Source organism: Ochotona princeps, chromosome 17 (genome assembly GCF_030435755.1).
Source record: "Ochotona princeps isolate mOchPri1 chromosome 17, mOchPri1.hap1, whole genome shotgun sequence".
In the NCBI taxonomy this organism is placed as follows: domain Eukaryota; kingdom Metazoa; phylum Chordata; class Mammalia; order Lagomorpha; family Ochotonidae; genus Ochotona; species Ochotona princeps.
In genome coordinates, this window is record NC_080848.1 from 16,377,376 (window position 1) to 16,401,960 (window position 24,585).

General features: G+C 55.1%; 1 protein-coding gene across 3 annotated transcripts in view; it reads left to right on the plus strand.

The window, feature by feature from the left end:
- The first annotated feature begins 2,094 nt into the window (after positions 1-2,094).
- The window catches only part of ACLY (ATP citrate lyase), a 42,743-nt gene continuing 20,252 nt past the window's right edge, over positions 2,095-24,585 (plus strand). The window contains exons 1-16 of one of the 3 annotated variants that reach the window (XM_004599096.4): positions 2,095-2,257; positions 5,965-6,146; positions 7,119-7,241; positions 8,824-8,886; positions 9,274-9,464; positions 9,819-9,898; positions 11,093-11,223; positions 11,956-12,074; positions 12,792-12,928; positions 13,607-13,668; positions 14,890-15,007; positions 17,332-17,486; positions 18,231-18,321; positions 19,333-19,362; positions 22,583-22,724; positions 22,981-23,149. In XM_004599096.4, coding sequence (XP_004599153.1) covers positions 5,988-6,146; positions 7,119-7,241; positions 8,824-8,886; positions 9,274-9,464; positions 9,819-9,898; positions 11,093-11,223; positions 11,956-12,074; positions 12,792-12,928; positions 13,607-13,668; positions 14,890-15,007; positions 17,332-17,486; positions 18,231-18,321; positions 19,333-19,362; positions 22,583-22,724; positions 22,981-23,149 — 1,770 coding nt within the window. In that variant the 5' untranslated portion in view covers positions 2,095-2,257; positions 5,965-5,987. The remainder of the gene's footprint in view (positions 2,258-5,964; positions 6,147-7,118; positions 7,242-8,823; positions 8,887-9,273; positions 9,465-9,818; positions 9,899-11,092; positions 11,224-11,955; positions 12,075-12,791; positions 12,929-13,606; positions 13,669-14,889; positions 15,008-17,331; positions 17,487-18,230; positions 18,322-19,332; positions 19,363-22,582; positions 22,725-22,980; positions 23,150-24,585) is intronic. The other 2 variants (XM_058676015.1, XM_004599097.4) reach the window with 2 other exon arrangements.

Below are 24,585 nucleotides of genomic sequence, written 5' to 3' on the forward strand. Positions count from 1 at the left end.
TCCTTCCTTTTTAAGATTGATATATTTATTGGAAAGGTAGATTTACACAGAGGAAGAGAGACAGAGAGAAAGAAAGAAAGAAAGATGTACCATCCCCTGGTTCACCTCCCAAATCGCCACAGTGGCTGAAGCTGAGCTGATCTAAAGCCAGGAGCCAGGACGTTCCTCTGGGTCTCCTAGGAAGGTGCAGGAACCCAAGGATTTCAGCCATTTTCCTCTACTTTACCAAGCCATAGTAGGAAGCTGGTTAGGAAGCAGAGCACCCAGAACATGGCCTGGCACTTATATAGGATGCTGGCACTAGCAGGTAGAAGATTAATCTATTGAGCCACAATACCAGCCCCAATTTGAAGTTGGGAGCCAGGAGCTTCTTCTGGGTCTACTGAGCTGGTGTAGGATCCCAAGAACTTGGGCTATTCTCTGATGCTTTCCCAGGCCATAAGTGGAGAGCTGGATTGTAAATTGAGCAGTCAGGAGATGAACTGATGCCCATGTGAGATGTGGGTGTCATGGGGTACAGGATTGGCTTGCTGTGCCACTGAACTGGCCCATTAGGGTGCCTCTTTCTAACCAGACAATAAATTGTGGCACGGGTGAGCCCTCCTAAGTACAATTTCCTGGCTAACCACCAAGACCCAGAGGTGGTGACCCCCTAGGTCAACTCTGGAACACCTTCATAGCATAGGTGCTATCTCCCTGGGGGAGAGGTGACTTCCTGGGGATTTGGGCTAAGATGGCAGTGGAGTTGCATCCCTGCAGGATTGGAAGGCTCTGGAGGACATCTCCCCCATCTTAGGTCCCAGAGGAGAGAGCAGGTGTGGAGCAAGGAAGCAGGCAGTGACATCAGCAGGGAGCCCTTGCTTCAGGCGTGGGTAGCAAGCTCAGCCATCCTCCAACCAGGTGCATGGGCCCTGCAGAGTTGTGGTCCATACGAGTCTTGTGTCATGGTTGTGGTATGAGGGTGACTTTGCAGGCGCTGCTGTGACCCAGCGTGCCCTGCATACAGGGCTGACCCGTCCCCTGAGCTGGTCACTGCATGGTTCCCTTCCTCAAGCTAAACAGCTGCAGGGCAGCCAGCAGCCCAGGAGACCCACAGCACGAGGTGAGGGTGGAAATACAGCAACAGAAAATTTATGTCCTGACTTCTAAGACTGTCTGATATAAAAAATTCTGTACCCGTCAGACTGGGCGTCCCAGTTTTTGGTTTGGAAAATACGTTTGTCTTGCAAGTCTTGAGAAAGGGAGGGGTGCCAATTCATTTTTTGCGTGCTCACAAAAGACACTAACAGTGTCTTCACTCCAGCTGACTTTTCAGCTCTCCCGGATCCGTGTTGAGGTGAGTGGGGAGTGGGACCTTCTTGGCTCCACTTGCTAACCTTGTCCCGGGACCCTATCCCACTCAGTGGTTTCATTGTTAGTGGTCTGGGTTCTCGGCCTCAGTGCTGGGTCAGAGTGAGTAGCATTTACAGTGGGAGGCTACTATTGTGGCACATCAGGTTAAGCTATTGCCTGCTTTCATCTATCTCCTCCCTCAACCCTTTCCCTACAGTGGCTTCGTCCCATTCACAATTGTATTCTGGTGTTTGTTCATGCAACGTAGCTTGGAGTACTTTGGGGAAGGCCGAAGGTCTCCGTTGTTTAAAAAACGGATCTAAGCCACAGGACCTGATGTGGTGATCACAAACCGACGTCAGTCAGTTTCTCCCCTGGGAGAGAAGAAGAGATCGCCAGGTCCCCGAAAGCTGTGGGCAGCAGGTCTAGCCAACAACACCCCATCCCACCCCTCCTCCAAGCCTTCCTCTGAGTAGCGGTGGGCCCAGCCCCTAAAGCGATCAGGCCACGGCCCCCAGCCCGGTAGGTTCTCCTTCCAGTCTAGCCCGGCCCATCTCCCCACCCGAGGCCCCGCCTCCGCCCGGCCCCAGCCTCTCCCTCTCCCAAGAGAAGGCGGTCGCTAAGCCGTCTGGGGCGGGGAGAGTCGGCGAAGACTACAAGTCCCAGCAGGCCACGGGGCCCACCCCTAGGGGCGTGGCTATGCCCGCAACAAATTGGGAGGAGTCCTGGCGCTCAGGCTAGGGAACGCGTGTGACCAATCGCGGCGCCGCTCCCGCCGGTGAGCCGATGGGGGCGGAGCCAAGCCCGTCTGGGCCGGGACAAAAGCCGAATCCCGGGCGGCTGCCGGCGGCTGGAGAGCTCCGTGCGGTGAGGGTGAGTCGGTCCGGTTAGAGGGAGTGCCACGCGCCGACTTTCTCTCAGAGAGGTGAGTGCGGGCCGCTGTTTTCGCCGGCGGGACCGACCCTCACTGCCCGCCCTAGGAGCTTCCTGCTCCCCCACCCTCGACCCGGAACCGACTGGGTGGGTGTTCGCGCGCCCTCCCTGCACCTGCTTGGAAGTTTGTAGGGGGCTCAGCGTTGCGGTCGCTTTCTCACGGACCCCGGTGGGTGCCCAGGTGTGGACCCTTCCGCTCTCCTCCTCTCCAGGCCCCCATTCTCCAGGGTTCTGATTCCCGCGAGTTTGCACGCGGCTTGCTCCCGTCGTCCTGCCTCCCTCCGCCGAATTGAGTTGGCCCCGAGCTGGCGCCCTCGCCTGCCCCGGTGACCACCGGATGACGAGGACGGGAAGCAGAAGCGATCGCCCCATTCCAACCCTTCAGGACCTGAGCTCGGGCCCTTCCTCCTAGTTCTGTGGAGAATGGGTTTGGCTGCGCTCCGGAGGGAGCAAGCGGGGCGTGCGCCACGCTGGGCGGGCCGCCCGAGGTGCCGAGGCCTAGCCTAGCCGCAAGGACTTGGCAGGCGGAGTGATGAGGGCCCACAGTGAACCCTCATCGCCCTGGGAGTGCCAGCCCTTAAATGACAGATGGCTGGGGTCACCGGCTCCTTGCCCACCCTGGAGCCCCTGCCGAGGCCGGGACCGTGGGCTGAAGGATGCTGCTGCCACCGCTGCCCTCCTTTGGAGCCTGGCAGGGGGCCAGTCCCGGCACCCGCTGCTCTCCCTACTCTAGCCTTGGCAGATGCTGTGCAGTGCCAAGGGTTTGGGGGGGGTGTCTTTGAAGGTCTGCCTAGCAGGGCACTTTGGATGCAGCGATAGGAAGGAATGTATAGCCTGGCATGGTTCTCCGCCCACCATGCCTCTCCATCCTTCAACTTTGTGCTTAGCCTCATGGATTCCTGAGCTATCCAGTGGGGGACAGTTGGTAGTTCCCAGCTGCCCAGAAAGTGGTGTGTAGCTCTTAGAAAACTTCTGAGTCAGTTTTCAGGGTGGTAACGGGAAGAAGTGAAGAGGCTGGGCAGTGCGGTGCCCTGAGTGCTGCAGCAGGGCCACCGCCAGGCCCCTTCCCTTGGCTCCCAGCAAGGCCTCTCTCCCTGTGGATGGTAGCCTGAAAATGTGTGTGCTCTCAGCCAGGCTCAGGGGCTTGCTCTCCCTTGCTGGTGGCAGGGGTCCCTTCCTGGGGACAGCTTCTGCTCTCAGTCACTAGTCCTGCAGGAGGCCCCATGCAGCTTCTAAGGGGAGAGAGACAATGGATGTGTTCCTGGGATGATTTCTGTCAAATGGTTGACAGATTGTGACCTATTACCTGGTAACAGTTCTGGGGCTCAAGCTATGCCCCGGAATTGTGTGTGTGTTCCTGGTGTCGTGGGCACAGTCCACTAATGGGGAAACAGCTTAAGAGTTTGGGGGAGTTCTCCAAACCCAGCTTGTCCACTTGGAGTCTTGGTGTCGTTGGAATTGTCGATTGGTCCGTGGGCTCTCAGGTCACTGTCACACATGAGCACCTGGAAGACACACACACAGCTGATTGTATGCACATCTTCCTGGGGTTTCCTTCAGATTTTTACCAGCCCAAGATCCCTGAGAGGTGATGAACCAGGGAGATTTCCAGAGCTTCTGAAAGGCTAACCATTGTGAGGTGCCCCTTCCAGGTCCACGGTGTTGGGGTGGGAGCTGGTGGAGTACCTCCTCATCCTGTGAGGGTGTCCAAAAGTTACATTGTCCTGGTGGTAAATCTCTTATTTTGGGAAACTGGCAGATCTTTTTTGTTTTGAGTCGGCCACCTCCCTGTCTTCTCACCCAAGCACCTCGGAGAGACCCCCTCCACCCACCAGAGGCGAGCTCTGGGAGTTGAGTTGGAGCAGGGGCTCCAGAAAATGTCAGAGGCCAGCTGTGAAGTACCCCTTGCTCTCTTTTTTCCTCTCCAAAGTAGGATCTGTGTCTGCCCTGGGAAGTGCCAGCCTCCGGCACTGGTGCCCTGATGGGCAGTGTTAGACTTTCGGCAAGGGGCTGCTTGTCACATAGAGACAGTCAGCTGGAGTCGCCCCCAGCTCCCTCCAGCATCCTCTGCCCTGGGCCACACTCTGGGAGGGGGTAGGGAGTGTGCCCATTTGATTTCAGGACCAGTTTTTCTGGTCTGAGTCAAGAAGGTTGAGAAATGGGGCTGGAGTGGGTGAGGGGTGGAGGACTGCTGGGCCGTGGGGCTGGATGAGGTGTCTCCTTCCGGAAGCTCATCCTGACTAGCAAAGGGTCACAAGTCATCCCAGGAGAAGGTCAGAAAAGGGACTGTCTCCATCGAGCCCTTTCTCAGATACCCTGTTTTTGGGCCAGACATCCGGCTGAACACACTCATTGTACGGGACGGGAGACCAGCTGGGAGGCCCAGGGAGGCAGCCCAGCCAGGATTAGAACCTGAAGCCCAGTGGCCTGGCCACTTGGGATGGGGGCTACAGAGTAGCCTGCTCTGGGCTTGGGGTGGATGCCAACCTTCCACGGTGTGTGAAGCAGCCAACTCCCCAGCCCCACCCTCTTTTATTATTTTGGCTTCACTTTCTCCCCAGCAAATTCAACAGCTTTAGATCTTTATGGGAGCAGCAGGTGTGACTTCTTGATTGGGCCAAGCCCTTGGCACGAGCGACTTGGTCTCCTTTTCCATCTTCCCCTCTGCCTATCCATTCCCCCATCCACTCTGCGGGTCCTTACCCACAGCACTGGGGGGATGGGATGCATCAGGACAAAGCTATGGGGAAGGCCAAGGACACATCTCTGAAGCCCAGGGTGGCACTGGGCATGGGTCTTGGAGAAATAGTCCTTTTCTTTTGGACTGATGTGGGTTTTTCTTAGGACTCCAGTATGAGGTGATTAGGGGTTAAGTCTTGGGATTCCTGGTCAAGTTCCCTCTGAGTTTATATTCATCTGAGAACAGGCTGGTGACTCTCAGTGTATCCCAGGGTATAAGGCTGTTCATCTGATGACCAAAGATGGTGTCCCCCTGCCCCTGGTTGCTGGCCCAGCTGGGAGGGTCCAGAACTGTGCATTCCCCATGGAGGCCTGTTTTCCCTGAGCAGGAACTGCTCAAAATGAGCAGCTGATGACTCAGTGAAGTGGGTGGAGTGTCCTGAAGGTCACTCTATCTACGCCCAGGGTCCGCTCTGAACTGGGCTGGGAGCTCTGGGATGACTGTCCTGGAGCCAGGGCCCAGGGGTGTGATGCAGCTGGACTGAGCCTGAGTGTCCTTTGGCAGGCATGAGTACGCGTAAATGCACGTGGACGTGTGTGCACAGCTGAGTCTGGGGATGGCAGAGAGGAAACCTGCCAGGGGAAGCCTGGCCAGTGGAGCCCAGTTGCAGCCGTGCTTCTGGCAGGTTGTGGGACCTGAGGGTGTGTCCACTTCTGGTGTGAGCTGGAGTACTGGGGGCCCTGTCTTCCCATCCAGGTGCCTTTAGCGGCAGGGTTGATGGTGCGACTGCTCCACTTTGCTAAGAGGCCCCCTGAGGGCTAGTGTACCTTTCTTTTCCTCACCATCTCCCCTGCCTCCTGTTGTGCTGGGGAGAAGGCGCTATCTGAGGACTGCCTTAGCCCTCCTGCTAGGGGTAGCTCCTTGAGAAAAGCTGAGGTCAGGGAGTGGGTAAGCCTCACTGGGGAAGAGAGGGACTCCCTCTTCCCTGCCTCACTGACCAGCTCCTCTCCTCCCCACAGGTGGAGCAGGTTGCTCTGCAGCCATGTCAGCCAAGGCAATTTCAGAGCAGACGGGCAAAGAACTCCTTTACAAGTACATCTGCACTACCTCTGCTATCCAGAACCGCTTCAAGTATGCCCGGGTCACTCCCGACACAGACTGGGCCCACCTGCTGCAGGACCACCCCTGGCTGCTGAGCCAGGTGAGCCCTGCCTCCACCCCGGTCCTTCTCCCAGGCCCCAAGGTCTCAAGAAGAGAAAGCATTTGCTGGGATGGAGCTGTCAGAAGGGCCACAGGATCGCAGACAGCCTGCATCTGTGAGCAGTGGGTGGTGGTGAAGGGTGCACAGGTGCAGGGTCTTGGATTTGCTCTGTGCCCTGCATGTTGGGGCATCTTGCTTTGATATGGAGTTAGAACCAAACATGCTAGTATCCAAATCCCAGCTCCCTGGTTATTAACCACGTGGCTCACATCGCTGCATTTTGGATTTCTTGTCTGCTGAAGACGACTACTCTCTGAGAACTATAGATATTAGCAGGAATGTCCGGAAAGCAGCTGGTGTGCTGCCTGGCTTTGTGGTCCTCAGTAGGAAGGCAGTCAGGGAATGTGCCATTGGCCTTGGAGCTCGCTGTCCGCAGAGCCCCAAGGGGCCATCATTGGGACACTCTGTCTCCTTTGGCAGGGTCCTGAGGGTGGGACTGTGGCCGATGGTGAGATTTGCCTCTGTGAGACGGCGAATTTCCCAGCCCTGGATTCAGGGGCTGCTTTTTGGGCCTGTGTGGCCAGGGTGCAGGCACAGCAGGGGGTTGACCAGGTGACCTCCAAGGTCCTCTGTCCCTGTGCTCTCTTTTTTGGAGTACAGATGCTGGTCTAGACTGAGGAGTTGGCAGTGGCCTGAAGGAGCTGTCCCACCAATCAACTGGAGCAGCAGGTGTTTGCTGAGCACCTGCTGTGTCCCAGGCCCTCTCCCGAGGACAGAAAGCTCTGAATTTCTGGTTATTAAAACAAGGTGTAGGCTGGGGTCGGCATGAGGGAAACTCGATCCTCAAAGAGGAGTGTGGTTGCACTGGAGGTTGGCTGCATTGGCTGCTCTGAGGTTTGCATCCCTCAGCTCTCACTTTCTTACTCAGTGTTCCCCCTTCTCACTTAACACAACTGCCTCTTCTCATTCCAGAGCTTGGTAGTCAAGCCAGACCAGCTGATCAAACGGCGTGGAAAGCTTGGCCTGGTTGGGGTCAACCTCACTCTGGATGGGGTCAAGTCCTGGCTGAAGCCAAGGCTAGGCCAGGAGGCCACGGTGAGTGCTAAAGGGTTGCGATGGACACCCTCTGGTTGCCTGCAGGCCTGCAGCTCCAGGTCACCCCCTAGCCTGTCACATGGCAGCCAGGAAGAACTGTGTCCTGTGGTGCTGACCTGTCCAATTGGCTTCAGGCAGCAGGACTGTTCTGGCTGTTCAGTTCCAAACACCACCACCACCACCCCCCGCCCCTGGGGAATCAGAACACCTTTTGTTCTTGGATAGGGAACAGTGTGTGAACAGTGTGTTTCTTTACCATTGGTCCTGCAGCTGGGACTCCTAGGCCAATTTTGAGAACTCTGCTCTCTGGGTTCCAGAAGGAGTTAGGGTCACTTATGGTGCTGCATACCCAAAGCATGTGGATGAAGAACATGAGAGCCGGAAGACACTCAGGCAGAGAGACGTATTGAACCAAGAACCTTGGAGAAGATTGTTACTTGTGCTGAAGAGCAAATTCAATTCTAGATCTGCCCCGGTTTTGTGGTGAATTTCGGCTGTGTCGATGAGAGGGCTTAAGTGAAAGATGGCTTAGGAAGGACTGAGAGATGCTCAGGGGTAGCAAGGAGCTGGTGACCCAAGAACGGGGAGTGAGGCTGAAGCATGACGTAGCCTGGGAAGGACATGGCCTCTACCTTTGGCTCTGCCTGTGGCTCTCAAGAGCCTGGTGCCTGATCTAGGAGGGTGACCTTGGGCTTGGGAAGAGCTGCTCCCTCCCTTGCTGCCTTGGAGCTTGGGTAGCAGGTGGCCCTGGAAGTCCAGCTTCCCTGCAGCAGCTTTTGATGCTAATTCCCAGTGTCTGATCCAGGGGTGGAGGAGGGGTTGCTGCAGGTGCTGCTGGGTCTCAGGTGGAGGGACCTTTGAGGCTGAGCAGCATCCCCATTGACTAGTCAGGCTCCTTTCTGTGCATCTGACATGGGGTGGTGGCATGGCGGGGGGTGTGAGCTGGCAGCAGCAGGGGCAGGAGTGGCTCATTACCTCTGATGGATGGATCACTGTCTGGCTCCTGACTCAGCGGTGACGCATGGGCTGGGCAGGCGCGGGGAGGGGGTTTCTGGACACACTGGGCTCAGAGCCGTCTCATCTTGCCTGCCGCCAGGGACCCACTCAAACTGATTAGCTCTGCGGGCCTGCTGCCCTCCCTCAGCCAGGAAGGTCTATGTGGAACTTACCTAATCAACCCCTGGCTCTCTTCCCCACTGCCCGTGGCCTGGACTCATGTCCTCAGGCGTGGTTGTCTCTGTCAGCTTCAATGCAGACAAAGCAAGAACCAGCTGCCCCACTCCACCCTGTGCCTGCACGAGGTCCGGGGTGGCCTTGGTCTGGCCAAGCTCAGTTGGTGCCATGGTGGGGTGAGATAGTGTTGTAGCTCCCATGTCTCCCTCTAGAGGAGAGGCAGGCGATGAATGTGCAAGGTCAGTTTGTGGCCAAGTGTGGCTGGTGCAAGGACAAGGGGGTGACCTCATGAGCACTTCCTGAGCTGACCCCTCACCCTGGGGTCTGTCTTGGCCTCATGCTATGATGGCATCCTGGGGAGTGAGTTATGCCTTCACCCCTCGCTTCACCTACCTCTCTTTCTCTATAGGTGGGCAAGGCCACAGGCTTCCTGAAGAACTTCCTGATTGAGCCCTTCGTTCCCCACAGTCAGGTATGTGCCAGGCAGTTTCAGGCCAGCCAGAACTTTGTGTGTGTCCACCTCCACGGGGTGGGAGTAGCACCAAATGCCTGGGGCTGTCCTGAGGCTCCTGAGAGTCCCAAGGTGAAGGCGTGGCCTGTAGCAGGAGGAATAGGGCTGGAGACAGAGGGACTTCCCAGGGGTGCCATGAGAAAGACTTGGAAGTTGGATGCCTCCCCAAGGTGGGGTCATACCTGCTGCTCTGTGCTGTCGGCTCTGTGGCAGCCTGGACCTTTCTGGTTTCCAAGGGGAGGAGGGTGAGCAGGCTTCTTGCTGTTTTGGAAGTGAGCCCCAGAGGCTCCGGGCTCCTCCCTGGCCAGAGGTGGCTCTCACCCATTTCCTGTGCTTCGCACCCCTAAGGCAGAGGAGTTCTACGTGTGCATCTATGCGACCCGCGAAGGGGACTATGTGCTATTCCACCACGAGGGCGGGGTGGACGTGGGCGACGTGGATGCCAAAGCCCAGAAGCTGCTGGTGGGTGTGGATGAGAAGCTGAATCCAGAAGACATCCGGAGATATCTCTTGGTGCACGCTCCTGAAGACAAGAAAGAGTTGAGTGCGAGGGGGTGCGGCGGGGAGGCCATGGGTCTCCTGGCTCAGAGCAGAGAGAGCGGATGAGGGGGACTTCCTGTGTGGGTGGGAGTTGGGTCTGGGCGCAGCATGGGCATGCAGGAGTCCTCACCTCTGTGCCCCTGTCTGTCTGGCTGCTGGCAGATGCTTTCTGCCTTAGCGGCTGAGGAGCACGGCGTCTGCAGGGGACAGCAAGGGGTCAGCCGGGCGAGTGGAGCTGTCATGTCAGTGACAGTGAGAGATGGCTGCGGGGGTGGACTGAGAGGAGGAAGGACAGGGATGCTGCTGAGGCCACATCCTGATGGATTGTCTCCTTCTCTCCCTCTCTCTTCTAGAATTCTTGCCAGTTTTATCTCTGGCCTCTTCAGTTTCTATGAGGACCTGTACTTCACCTACCTCGAGATCAATCCCCTTGGTAATTAGCTCTGTTGGGGCGGAGGGGGCTAGAGTTACTTACAACAGGGTCCCAGTGTCCACAATAAATAACCCTGGCCTGGGCGTAAGAGCCAGACCCCTGCTTGCCTGAGGGCCGTGCAAGGGGTGTGTGTGTGTGTGTGTGTGTGTGTGGAGGTCTCCACACTTATTTAGGCCTAGCTCCTGTTTCTGAGTTCTCTGAAGACTAACTACTACTCCTTCACCACCAACTTCCTCCCCAGTGTGTGTCTTTAGTCTTCATGATTTCTTGTGGTTGGGAGAGTCCTGACGTGACCCCACCTGCCCCAGCCGGTGGCTCGGGCTGCCCTGCTAGAGGCTGTGACCCATGTGCCACTCCCCTCTGCCCTGGTCTGACCCTTCAGGCCTGTCTTCCCTGTCCCGTGGAGTACTGGCAGGCTTTCCTTGCTGCAGGGCTTGGTCGGTCATTGACTGAAAATGAAAGGTGGTCATGGGGGTTGTGTGGCAATGGGCCTGCTCCACCAGAGTGAGTTCTGCTAGGCTTTCTCAGGCCAAAGTGCAAGAATCCAGGAAAACCAAAGCAGATTCGAGCTGAGGCTGCAGCCCCATGCAGGGGCCAGATGGCCGTGTGCTAACTTAATGAGTTAAATGGCCATGAGGGAGAAGGCAGGCAGGCGGTTGTCCAGTGAGGCGGCAGTGAATGAATTGAGTCCCGCTGGCTGGGGGCCTGGTGCTCTGCATGGCTTCCTGCTGCACCATTGGCTGCTTTCCTGGGGACCCTGCAGCTCCCCCTGGGAGTGTCAGAGGCACACATGGGGTGGGGGGGCAGGTCTTCTGACAACCATATGGCGTTAGCCATTTTCATTATAAATGGCACAACCAAAGGTAGGGGAAGGGATAGGTGGTCAAAGTGGGGAATGCACCTTTTATAATGATGTTCGAGGTTGCTATGGCAACTGACCCAGGCCTGCCTGCCTGGCTTGTTCCGTGTAGGTTGCAAGTGAGACATGGTCTTGCAGAGTTTGATGTGTCCTTTCAGAGGGGAAAGCTGTGTCAACATAAGGGTTACCTTGGTTTCCAGCTGAGCTTAGGAGGTCACTAGGCCCATTTGGGGACCCCACGGAAGGGATGCCGGGGAAATCTGGTAGGGGCTTTGGAGGTTGATGGTCACCCAGGTCCAGGGCCGCATGTCCGACTGCGTTTCCTTTTCTTGCAGTCGTAACCAAAGATGGTGTCTACGTCCTTGACTTGGCAGCCAAGGTGGACGCCACTGCTGACTACATCTGCAAAGTGAAGTGGGGTGACATAGAGTTCCCGCCCCCCTTTGGGCGGGAGGCCTATCCAGAGGTAAGATGGGTTTGGAGCTATGCCAGAGGGTGAGGGGTCTCAGACAGTGACTAATCTCAGCCTGGCATTCGGCCCCCCTCCTGGGCTGGCTGTTTGGCAAGGCGAGGAGGACCAGAACTATTTAATTTTCTTAAAATCCCAATGGGGTGATAGCAGGAGGCAGCCAAGCCTCTGAATCACAGCCAGAAATCCTTTTAGACTTCACTCTCAATCAACCTCCCTTGGCTCTTAACTTGATTTGTTGCTTCTCGATGATTCTGGATGGATCCCGTAATCCTGGTGGGGAGCTGGCTCCCTTGGCCGCATGCTGAGAATTTTAATTGCTCTTTCCCACCCATCCTCTGAGAAGTCCTCCCAGTCCAGGGGTGGGGGTGGGGTGCTCAGGCTCTGTGAAGAGAAGAACAGTACCTAAGAGGAGAGTAGGACCTGAGGGATGGAGCCAGCATGCACAGGCAGGCAGATGGTGGAGCAGAGGCTGTCGCAGAAGCAGAGACGGGGAGTTCCAGGACTCAGGCAGAGAGCTTAAGGTCAGAGTCAGTTGGACATTTGTCCCCAGGCAATGACCGTGGCTGTGGGTGGGTTTGGTACTTGGAGACACATTATGTTTTGTTCTGGACACTTGGAACCCCACAGTGAACCCGTTAAGGTGTGTCCAGGGGAAGGGGCGGGGCCCAGGGCCTGGGAACTCCCCCGAAAAGTGCCCTGAGGGTCTACCTGTTGTCTGCCACCCAGGAAGCCTACATTGCAGACTTGGATGCCAAAAGTGGAGCCAGCCTGAAACTCACCTTGCTGAACCCCAAGGGCAGGATCTGGACCATGGTGGCCGGGGGGGGCGCCTCGGTCGTATACAGGTAACTGATGACAGAGCTGCTGAGGGGTGCCAGCTAGGCCCACCCAGTGCCTGGGGGTGTGGCTTGCGGTCTCTAGCCAGGGACTCACCTGCGGATTAGTGCCACCCAGAGGGCTTTGAAGGGCTCTGGTGAGGCCCTGCGCTGCACAGCATGCTTAAGCAGGAGCTTTGATGCTTTGCAACAGCATTTGCTGCCAAGGTTCTCAAGTGTACAATGTAATCTGGTACGTGGAAGCTGTCTCCTGTCTGTCTCCCCAGCCTTCCTCAGCGAGGTCACCCACGCCTTGTAGTGCCTATATGAATATGTATTTATTTTCTTATGGCATAGAAACGTTGGGGTCATTCTCTGTCCCCTGGGCTGTAATCAGCTGTGATTTTAGCTGAAGCACAATGGCTGTCTGCTGGTTTCCAGCCAGAGTGTCACTGGGTTCCCCTCTGCGTGGCCCGAGCCCCCCACAGCAGCAATTCTTGGCACTGCACAGCCTGTTGCTGTTCCTGCAGTGGGGCCTTCTCCTTAGCTGTGTTGTTCTTGTTCATTTCACCCACCAAACTGCCCTGGGAACTGGCGTCCCCACAGCTGGCAGGCAGCTCTGCCCAGGAGAGTCAGAGCAGCACAGTCTGATTTGCATGGGAGGCCCAAGGGGCATGTCTACCCGGGCCAAGCTGCTGCCCAGTGCTCCAGGGGCGGAGCAGGTGCTGACCCTCTTCCCTCTGGCAGTGACACTATCTGCGACCTTGGGGGCGTAAATGAGCTGGCCAACTATGGGGAGTACTCGGGCGCACCCAGTGAGCAGCAGACCTACGACTATGCTAAGACCATCCTCTCCCTCATGACCCGCGAGAAGCACCCCGATGGTGAGATGCTTGTGCATGCGTGCACACATACACACACACAGACACACACACACACAGTCTTTTCTTGAAGCAGCCCTGTGCTCTACAGTGGGAGCAGTCTGCTGCCGGGGGTCCCGGAGGCTATGGGGCTGTGGGGCTGTGGGGCTGTGGAGCTTTGGGGCTGTGGTCCCGGTCCTCAGTGGACCCAGGCCTTCCTTTTGGACCTTGGTTTCTCTGACTGCACCATGGGAGTACCTTGGAGGAAGAAGCAGTAGCTGTGTGATCCCTTTGCGATCACCATAAACTGTCCCGAGTGAGTGTCCTGTGGCTGGGTCTTAGCCATGGCACTGCTCTAAAGAAGCTGACCTGGGCCTTGTGATTCTCACTGCCAGCATTTGGTGGCCACATGTGCCACTTGCCCTTTCCCTAAGCCAGAGAGATTCTCAGCGGAAGTATCTAAGGCCAAGCTGGGATTTCCTGGATGCCACCCTGCAGTGCGGGAGACACTAGGTGGATTTGGATTGAGCCCCACGTGGTCACATAGCTGATGGAGTGCAGCTGACACCGCTTTGTGGATGTTGGGAGAGACTGTCCCACGCTGTTCCTGCTGCCTCCCGGCAGATGAGGTCCCTGGCCCAGTGAGAAGCGCTGGAGTCAGCCTCCTTAACCCTTTTTCAGCTTGTCTTATTCTAAACCTAGGCAAGATCCTCATCATTGGAGGCAGCATTGCAAACTTCACCAATGTGGCTGCCACGTTCAAGGTAATCGGCTGCAACAGCAGTGCTGTTGGGTCTGGGGACAAGTTGGATTGGAGCCAGAGGCAGGTGCCCGTAGGTCCTCCAGCCTGGAAAGAGCCTCTGTCCAGGTCTCCCATGGAGGAGGCAAAAGACCACAGAGTAGGAGGTGTGGAGCTCAAGCTGTGTGTCTCTGGGCCAGCAACTGACCGTTGGTGAACCTTATTCTCTCCTCTGAGGGATGGGGAGAGGGCAGTTTCTGCTTCTCCCATTTTAGGAACCAGTTCTTAGACAACTCACTAAACTGATCCTCATGTTTTTAAGACTCTGGGTTCTCTGTCACGCCTGGTCTTCTATCCCTCAACCCCCGGCCCTCTCTCCAGAGATGGGAATGAGGAAGGGGTTTTGACAATCTGGACTGCTGTTCATTCAGCTTTGGTCCCTGTGCTGGGCTGGGGCCTTGTGCCTGCCTCATAGACACTGTGCCTGTGGCTGCCAGTCAGTAATCACTACAGAGCTCACAGATCTTGGGAGCTGGACCTTTCTAGGCAACCTCCTCCAGGGCTGCTGCTTATCCATGTGGTCCTGTTCCGTGAGGCTCCTCAAACCACCATCCATGGTGCATGTGTAAGCAGGTTAAGCCTCAGCTTACAGTTCCCACACCCCACACCGGAGTGCCAGTGTGGTCCTCCCACCTCTGTGGCAGGGGTCCAAATGCAAGGGCCATTTTCCACTGTTTTCCCAGACCATTAGCAGGGAGCTGGGTCATAAATGGAGTCGCTTGGACATGACTGGCACTTGTATAGGATGCTGGCACTGCAGGCAGCAGCTTTACCTACTATACTACAATGTCAGTCCCAGAATACTGTATTTTGATTCACTCTAAAAACCCTGCATGGGGTCCCACCACTAGCAAGATTGTAATGAGAGATGAGATTGACTAGTGAAGGAAGAGACCAGCAAAACTCTGTTGACTCTGCATGGCTGGGGCAACAGTGCCTCAAGGACTGTTGCTTCTAGGTACTCCATATCCCCCCCATCAGTGTTGTCAGAGGTGATCAGATGTCCTAGACTATGGGTTGCTTGTGCCTGCCCCGGTGGACGTGTGCATAGAGCTGACTGCTGGGGCCTGCCCATTCCCTGAGAAGCGGCCCTTGTAGTAGGAACCTGTTAGCTTGTTGATGAAGATTTTCTATCATCCACTGTGGCTTCTTGTTTCGGTGACATGTCTCTGCTGTCCCTTTCCAGGGCATCGTGAGAGCCATTCGAGATTACCAGGGCCCCCTGAAGGAGCATGAGGTCACGATTTTTGTCCGACGAGGCGGCCCTAACTATCAGGAGGGCCTGCGGGTGATGGGAGAAGTGGGTAAGCATGGAGCCCCAGAAAAGCATTGCCATTCAGTCTGTACTTACTGAAGGATGCCCGCTGCTTGCTAGGCATTGCCCTGGGTGCTGGGGTTTCAGCCACAGACACAGTAGGCCATGAGCTCAGGGCAGCTCAGAATGTTGGGAGCAGCATCTGCGTGCTGGGGGCCGCTGACGAAGGCAGCAGCGAGTAGTGGCTTTCAGTCAGATCCAGGAGTTCCTGATGGGAAGGTGGCATCTTGGTCCAGGCCCTGGGGAAGGGCGGAGGCGGCTCAGTGGCATCGTCTCTCATGTGGGAGACCCTCCCAGCTCCCGGCTGTGGCCTGTCATACACACAGAGGTGAAAGCCAGTGGATAGAGGCTCGCTCTCCCATGGCTTCTCTGCCTTTTCCTTTGAGAAATGAAAGACAAAGTGAATTGAACAACAGAAATGAAAAACAAAAACTCAGAGAGCTTAAGTGGGTTCCCCCTCAGCCAGCCAGGTTAGACCTGAGACAGCTGTTTTGGTCCTCAGTGACTTAGAAGGCCCCGGAGCCCAGGCAGTTATGGGGAGCAGAGCAACAGAGATAAGGCGCTTTGCTCAGGGGCTCGCTGTTGATTGAACACACAAAACCATCCTGTGTGTTCCCATACTCAGTGTCCGTTGTGAATGTGAGTCACTCAGACACACACACAGACACACACATCCTCCCCCCCTTGAGGTGGTTCAAATATTCACACTCGTTCATCTACCTAAAACTGAGGCTCTGGGGACAGCATGGTCAACGGTTTTTTGTTTTGTTTTGTTTTGTTTCTTTTTCTTTTTTTTTTTTTTAAAGATCCATTTATTTTATTACAAAGTCAGATATACAGAGAGGAGGAGAGACAGAGAGGAAGATCTTCCGTCCGATGATTCACTCCCCAAGTGAGCCGCAACGACCGGTGCGCGCTGATCCGAGGCCGGGAACCAGGAACCTCTTCCGGGTCTCCCACGCGGGTCCTCCACTGCTTTCCCAGGCCACAGTCAGGGAGCTGGATGGGAAGTGAAGCTGCTGGGATTAGAACCGGCGCCCATATGGGATCCCGGGGCATTCAAGGCGAGGACTTTAGCTGCTAGGCCATGGTGCCAGGCCCTGTTTTTTTTCTTTAAAGATTTATTTATTTAAACATTTGTTTATTTTTATTGGAAAGACGGATATACAGAGAGGAGGAGAGACAGGAAAATCTTCTGTCTGATGATTCAGTCCCCAAGTGACCGCAACGGCTGGAGCTGAGCAAATCTGAAGCTAGGAGCCAGGAACTTCCTCTGGGTCTCCCACGCGGGTGCAGTGTCCCAAAGCTTTGGGCTGTCCTTGACTGTATTCCCAGGCCACAGGCAGGGATCTAGATGGGAAGCAGGGCCACGGGGATTAGAACCAGAGCCCACATGGAACCCCAGCGCATTCAGGGCGAGTACTTTAGCCGCTACATTATCGCGCTAGGCCCTAAAGGTTTATCTATTTTTATTGGTAAGTCAGATATAGAGAGGAGGAGATACAAAGAGAAAGATCCTCCATCTGCTGATTCACTCCCCAAGTGGCCACAACGGCCGGTGCTGTGCTGATCCGAAGCCAGGAGCCAGGAGCTTCTTCCAGGTCTCCCATGAGGGTGCAGGGTTCTAAGGCTTTGGGCCATCCTTGACTGCCTTCCCAGGCCACAAGCAGGGAGCTGAATGGGAAGTGGGGCTGCCGGGATTAGAACTGGCACCCATATGAGATCCTGGCACATATGAGGCAATGACTTTAGTCACTAGGCTATTGCACCGGGCCCGGTAAATGGGTTTGTTAGAGCACAAGGCAAGTCAGCTGTGAGGTGAGGATGCTTTCCCTAGGGATCTGCACAGTGTGTAGGGCAGACCAACCTCGGGGGTCAGGAGTGTCCACCCTTGACCAGAGCTCTATGAGAAGGACACGGCCAGGTGACCTGTGAGGCAAGTGTTCCATGCAGAGGGAGCTGTGTGCCCACAGCCCCCTACAGTGGTCTTGTAGAAGCTGAGAGACCAGGCCAGGGCAGCAAGCATCAGACATGTGGAGACAACGGGGGCTGAGGGGGTGCGGCCCCAGGTCAGACTGCAAGTGCTAGAAGACTGACTTGACTGGCACTGTGGTCACTCAAGGCTTGCCCCAAGCCGTTTCCTGCTCCTCATGCCAGCAAGTGGGTGGTCTTTAGACAGTTTGTGTGGTGGGAAAATTTTGACAGGTGATTGGTCTGGCATGGATCCAGGCAGGGAAGAGACTTAATAGGGCCATGGGGTTGCAGACTCCCTCACTGAGGAACACCATTGATGGACTCTGTCATCTCTCACAGGGAAGACCACCGGCATCCCCATCCACGTGTTTGGCACGGAGACCCACATGACAGCCATCGTGGGCATGGCACTGGGCCACCGGCCCATCCCCAACCAGCCTCCCACCGCAGCCCACACTGCAAACTTCCTGCTCAATGCCAGCGGGAGCACATCGGTAGGTGCCAGCCTTCCTGCTGCCTCAGACAAGGAAACCATCACAGCTTTTCCACTCCCAGGCCAGGCCCCGTGCCCTCGGCTGCCATCTGGGATGTAGGGGATGTAGAGGTGGATGCTAGGCGATGGCTCCCATCAAGACCAAAAAGTGACAAATCAGACCTGTAAGGTGGAGGGAGGGACCCTGGCAGGTGCCTCAACCACTCTGTGTGAGACAGTGTGGTTTCTCTCTCAGGGAACTCTTTTTTTTTTTTTTTAAAGATCTGTTTATTTTTATTACAAAGTCAGATATACAGAGAGGAGGAGAGATAGAGAGGAAGATCTTCCATCCGATGATTCACTCCCCAAGTGTGGGTGACGGCCGATGCTATGCCGATCCAAAGCCAGGTTCCCGGAACTTCTTCCAGGTCTCCCACGCGGGTGCAGAGTCCCAAGGCCTTGGGCTGTCCTCAACTGCTTTCCCAGGCCACAAGCAGGGAGCTGGATGGGAAGTGGAGCTGCCGGGATTAGAACTGGCGCCCATATGGGATTCCGGTGCGTTCAAGGCGAGGACTTCAGCCGCTAGGCCACGCCGCCGGGCCCTCAGAGAGCTCTTATAAGTGTGCTTCTGGATGCAGCTTGGGAGGAGTGGTGAGGGACGTGCTTTTTGTTCCCTGATTTCATTGGATCCTTCGGGATTTGGGAGCTTTGTCCCCAGGCTGCTATCTGATGGTAACCCCCTTGTTTCCCTCTTCTGCCACCCTAGACTCCAGCTCCAAGCAGGACCGCGTCCTTTTCTGAATCCAGGGCTGATGATGCAGCGCCTGCCAAGAAAGCCAAGCCCGCCATGCCACAAGGTAGCTCCTGGAGGTCACAGACACGTTGCAGAATGGCCTGTCGGTGCTCTCCTCACTGTGTCCTGCTTGGGCTGGCAGAGTACACACAGAAGAATCTGGGCTTTGTGGGAGGAGAGGCCTTGGGGTGCAGGAAGCGATGGCTGGAGCTCGGTGGTCTGTCCTGAGGCCCAGGGACCCACCCTATGCCATGGTACCTCACTCCCTTCTGTACCTCTGTTCCTGCCTGGGTGTGAGCTAGGTGGGGAGGCTGCCAAAGACATAGGGCTTTTGCAGTGCCAGGTGTGGGAAGCTTTCTTACTCCCTATTTTTGATATAGGGCAGGGGCAGGAGCCTCGAATAAGCACCCGTGACACAGTCCCCCAGCACCACAGGGCCTGTCCTTAGTCCATTGGCCCATCTGTGCTTCACCTGATTGGCCTTTTCATTGTAACTGCCAGGCAGCCCTTGCCATCCAGTGTCACTTAAGCAGCGTGGTTGCCCTGGGCCTGAGGAGGCCCATGCATGCTCTTCCTGCTCCAGGCAAGCTTGACTTGAGTTACTTTGGGAAAAATTGTGGCATCAGCTCCAGGGGCTCAAGCTCCAAAGCCACTGCCCTGTGTATGATACTGCAAATCATCCTGAGGAGCCAGGTCCAGCCTTGGGCTCGTCTCATCATTCTGCCACGCTTCATGGGGACAAGAAAGAGATGACATTGAGGGGCTGGGACCAAGCCAGCCAGAGAGCTCAGTGCCAGGTGGGGAGGGGATTACCTGCCCACTGTCCCCTCAGAAGGCCTGGGGAGGTTGGTGCTAACACCCAGTCTCTGCCACCTTGGTCCTCTGTATGCCTCTGATTGGCACCTTCACTGCTTCTGCTGGCTTCCTCCTGTCCACTGTGCAGTAGGGGAGAGATTGTGAGGGATCTGCCCTGAAATGCACATCCACGGGGCCCTTCCCTGTCACTGCCCTCTCCCTCCCAGCACCTCCAGCCATCAGCAGGTGACTTAGTTGCCTTGGTCATTTTCTTTGACAGATTCAGTCCCAAGTCCAAGACCCCTGCAAGGTAGGATGCCCCCACCCGCCCCAGCTCCACGTGTGGCTTTTTATCAGTGGGTACCTATCTCTGTGTGTGTTTCCCTTCTCTTAATGGACTGCAGTGTAATCTGCTCTATTTGGTGTCCCCACCTCAGTGTGGCCTGTTCCCAGGTCGGCCTAGTCTTTCCTCTCGCTCCCCCTCCATCCCTGATGAGAACATGCACCCTACTGGACACCATTCTCACCTTGTGGCTCTGTGGCTCCACAACTGGAAAGTGTGGGAGCCGGGCCCAGCCCTCAGGGAGGGACGCAGTGTCAGGGAGGGAAGTCAACATCCCACAGCTAAAGGGAGCCCCACAATCATTCCATTCTCGTTTACCCTCATTTTCTCACTTGTCCTGCCGGGGCCTCAGCACTGCCAACTGCCTTGCAGCACTCCTGTTACAGGGGCAAGTTGACATCTGCCCAGCTCTGTAGTGGAAGAACAGAGTAAATAGAGAGAGGGAATCTGGGGCATTGGAAGGGATCTTGGCTTTGGCATCTTTTGTAATGGGCATTTTATCTAAGCATGCACACACACAAACATATCACACATATTCACTTTTCATCTCCTGACCTGGGGGAATAGATGGAAAACCGCTGGCTTCCTGTTAGCTATTGACATTCCCAGCTGTGAGGACAGGAGAGTTTTCTGGTCTTTTTTTTTTTTTTTTAAGGTTTATTTTTATTACAAAGTCAGATATACAGAGAGGACGAGAGATAGAGAGGAAGATCTTCCATCCGATGATTCACTCCCCAAGTGAGCTCAACGGCCAGTGTTGTGCCGATCCGAAGGCAGGAGCCAGGAACTTCCTCCAGGTCTCCCACATGGGTGCAGAGTCCCAAAGCATTGGGCCGTCCTCCACTGCTTTCCCAGGCCATAAGCAGGGAGCTGGATGGGAAGTGGAGCTGCCGGGATTAGAACCAGCGCCCATATGGGATTCCGGTGCGTTCAAGGTGAGGACTTTAGCTGCTAAGCCATGATGCCGGGCCCGAGTTTTCTGGTCTTGACCCTCTGCTAATGCGAGGGTGCTGATGCCCTGCTGGTTAGTCGGGCACACAACCCTCTGATCCTCCTCGCTTCGCTCCCTGCATTTTCTGTCTGACGAGATCCCCCCTTACCCACAGGCCAGACTGAGCCCCATGCAGAAAGCACCAGTGTGGGGTGTGGTTTCTAAAGAGGAGGGGCATGTGGCCACGTGGGCGAGGGAGTGGGTCGGAACCAGCTCTGCCGCTCAGTGAAGCAGAGGAGGAACCTGCTGGGAGCTGGGGGATTCAGCCCTGGGAGACTGTTTCTTGGGGCTCCATTGCTGCTAGTGAGGCCAGAGGCCACTGTCACCCCTTGCTTTGGGTGTGGCTGAGGCAGGCGGTGTGAGTGGGTTTGCAGATTGTTGCTTTGTTCTCATCTCTGCATGTGCACTCAGATCTGGGCGGCCCTCTCCTCCCCACCCTTCATCTCCTACCCCCTCTTCTGTTACACAGTGGAGCTGCGTCTTAAATTATTATGCAATCCTGGCTCTGGTGCTGGATGATCTAGGACCTCTGTCATTGAGCATCTCTGGGCTTTGGTTTTCTGGGACCAGACACTGTGAGAACTGGATTAGGTGGCTTCCCATGTCTCATGGGCTCCGAGGTGCAGACAACAGCAAATCCCAGGTGTTTGCAACCTCTGGAACCTTCTGTTATGAGAAGCTTCAGGCTGTGATGGAAGCTTCTCTACACGGAGATTTAATGAGACCTTGAACTTGGCCGCTAATCCCATGTGGTGGAGCAGGTTAATACCACCTGCCACTGGGCTGGGTGTTTGCATACTGAGGAGAGCTGAGAACCTCCATTGAGTGCTGTGCTAAGGGTTTGGTGGGGGACGGTAACAGCTGCCTCCTGTCACCCCACAACTGTACTGCAGCCACTCCTGTGTCCCCTTCGTCCCTCCCTCTTTCCTGTCTGCCAGGGAGACAGAGGGGGTCCCCGTGCTGCCAGCCTGCTGCAGCCCCAGCCCGGGATGGCTAGTCCTCAACCCTGGCTACAGTGACCTCAAATTCACAGGGATTCCAGGACTGGCTGGCACCTGTTTCAGGTCCCTGTTCATAGAGTGAACAGGGTTGTGGGGGGAATTATTAGAGTGGATGAGAAGAGTGAAAACTTTTCAGAAACTCACTGATTTTTTTTTTTTGAAACTCATTGATTTTTAAAGCATTTGTCAAAAATTTGTTTGCAAATAGTTTCTGGAAAAGTGGAACTAAAACAGAAGTTCAAGGGCCAACACTGTGGCTTAGCAAGCCAAACCTTCACCTACGGTGTTGAGATCCCATATAGGTGTCAGTATGAATCCTGGCTGCTCCACTTCCAATCCAGCAGCCTTTTTATTTATTTTTTTTAAGATGTATTTTATTTTTATTGGAAAGTCAGATGTACAGAGAGGAGGAGAGACAGAGAGGAAGATCTTACATCCGTCCCCAAGTAGCTGCACGACCAAAGCTGCGTCGATTAAAAACCAGGAGCCAGGAGCTTCTTCTGGGTCTCCCAAGAGGGTGCAGGGTCTCAAGGTTTTGGGCCACCGTCCACTGATTTTCCAGTCCACAAACAGGGAGTTGGATGGGAAGAGGGTCCGCCAGGATTTGAACCAGTGCCCATTTGGGATCCTGGTGCATGCAAGGCAAGGACTTTAGCTTTTAGGCTACCATGCAGAAGGATTGCTGTCTCTTCCTCTCACTTTCAGATAAATGGACAAATCTTATTTTTTCTTTTTAAGATAATTTCGAGGCAGATGTGATACAGTGGGGTAAGCCCATATGAGATCCTGGCACATGCAAGGCGAGGACTTTAACCACTAGGCTACCATGCCTGGCCCTGTAAATTCTATTTTCCATAGAGTTTTCTGAAGTCCCTGAAACCTTTCTTGTGAAATTAAGCAGGCCCTAATTCTCCTGGGAACCATTGGCTGGAGTGAGTGGTCCCTGCAAGGGGTGCTCTCTCTCTGTTCCTTGCTGAACTGTCTAGCAGCCAGGAAAGTCCTTTTAGTTTTTTCTGTCGCCTTTGCTGCCTCCTTGTGAAAAAAATCAAGGTGTCTCCTACTCAGTTCTCTTGATATCCCTTTGTGCTCTTAAAGGAGCCACTGTCCTGAATGTGGTGTGGAGGGCTCTACCCCACCCCCGCGGGTGCCTGGGTGCATGTATTCTGGGTGCACTCGCTGTGTCTTTGCCCACCAGGGAAGAGCACCACCCTCTTCAGCCGCCACACCAAAGCCATCGTGTGGGGTATGCAGACCCGGGCCGTGCAAGGCATGCTGGACTTTGACTACGTCTGTTCCCGAGACGAGCCCTCGGTGGCCGCCATGGTCTATCCTTTCACGTGAGTCCTGCCGTGGCCAGAAACCCAACTGTCCTGCTCTCCTACCTCAGCTGACACCAACCAGGGCTGGGGGTAAAGGAGGGCTCAGCACACTTCTCCCCTTTGCTGGGGAAGGGTCTGTCCCTATCCCCACTGTTGCCACCCCGTGAGGACAGTCCACCCTCTCAGGGACCTTTTTCCCTTCTCTACAAAGTTGAGGAAGACAGAGCCCTGGCCTGCTGCACCTTGTCTCAGCTTTGCCTCTGCCCTCTCCCAGGGGTGACCACAAACAGAAGTTTTACTGGGGACACAAGGAAATCCTGATCCCAGTCTTCAAGAACATGGCTGATGCCATGAAGAAGCACCCGGAAGTGGATGTGCTGATCAATTTTGCCTCGCTCCGTTCCGCCTACGACAGCACCATGGAGACCATGAACTACGCTCAGGTCAGTCCCTGAGCACTGGGCAGGAGACAGCCCCTGAGTGGTGTCCACAGCCACTGCAGCTGGGGACAGAAGTGGCCCAGCTGCACCCAAGGGTACAGCCCTTGCAGCTTTGCTCTGTCCTGGTGTCCGAGTGGAAGAGATAGTGGTTCCCATAGTCCTCTGAGGGCTCTGAGGCCCCTTGCCAGCACTAAGTAGTTGTCAAACTAATACTTCCTGTCGAATTTGTATTGCTTTGGTCATCAGCTAAGAGAAGCTTTTGGAAACACTAATTGGCCCTTTGTACCTCACCACTTGCTCTCCCTCGGGTCTTCTCATTTGTCCTTTTCTTTATTTTTTTTTTCAGTTGTCTTCAAAATTGATTTGTAAAAACCCTTCATAGATTAGTCATGTTGATTCTTTTGTTCCAAATTGTCTGATTTCAGGTTGTTATGTTTTTTTTTTTTTTTTTGAAGATTTATTTTTATTACAAAGTCAGATATACAGAGAAGAGGAGAGACAGAGAGGAAGATCTTCCATCCGATGATTCACTTCCCAAGTGAGCCGCAATGGCCGGTGCGCGCCGATCCAGTGCTGGGAACCTGGAACCTCTTCCGGGTCTCCCACGCGGGTGCAGGGTCCCAAAGCCTTGGGCTGTCCTCGACTGCCTTCCCAGGCCACAAGCAGGGAGCTGGATGGGAAGTGGAGCTGCCAGGATTAGAACCAGCGCCAATATGGGATCCCGGAGCACTCAAGGCGAGGACTTTAGCTGCTAGACCCATATGGGCGCCGGTTCTGGTCCCGGCAGCTCCACTTCCCATCCAGCTCCCTGCTTGTGGCCTGGGAAAGCAGTGGAGGACGGGCCAAAGCCTTGAGACCCTGCACCTGTGTGGGACACCCGGAAGAGGCTCCAGGCTCCTAGCTTTGGATCGGCATAGCTCTGGCCATTGCGGCTCACTTGGGGAGTGAATCATCAGATGGAAGATCTTCCTCTCTGTCTCTCCTCTTCTCTGTGTATCTGACAAATGGATAAGTCTTTTTTTTTCTTTATTTTTGACAATCTTTACATAGTTAATTAGGGCACAAAGGTTCAAGGGCTACAGGAAAGTGTGTAAGAGTATTATTTCCACTTTTTGTTCCTGTATCTGGGGAAAAGGAGGAGGTAAAGGGTGAAGCTCCACCCAGTCTCCCACCCATCCCAGGTCCCTGATGTGGGGCATGCTCTGAGGGTCTTGCTCAAGTGGTTTTGATAGTTTAACAGTTCTGAATTGCTGCTGTCTCACCATTCCAAGCACGATGAGGTCGCTGAATTGCTGAAGAATCCACTGATTGACATAGTCCATCTTAGACTCTCCATTTGGATAAATCTTTAAAAAAGAAAAATCACTTAAAATTTTTTTTTCTGGGGCTTGGCAGCGTGGCCTAGTGGCTAAGGTCCTCGCCTTGATCCCATATGGCTG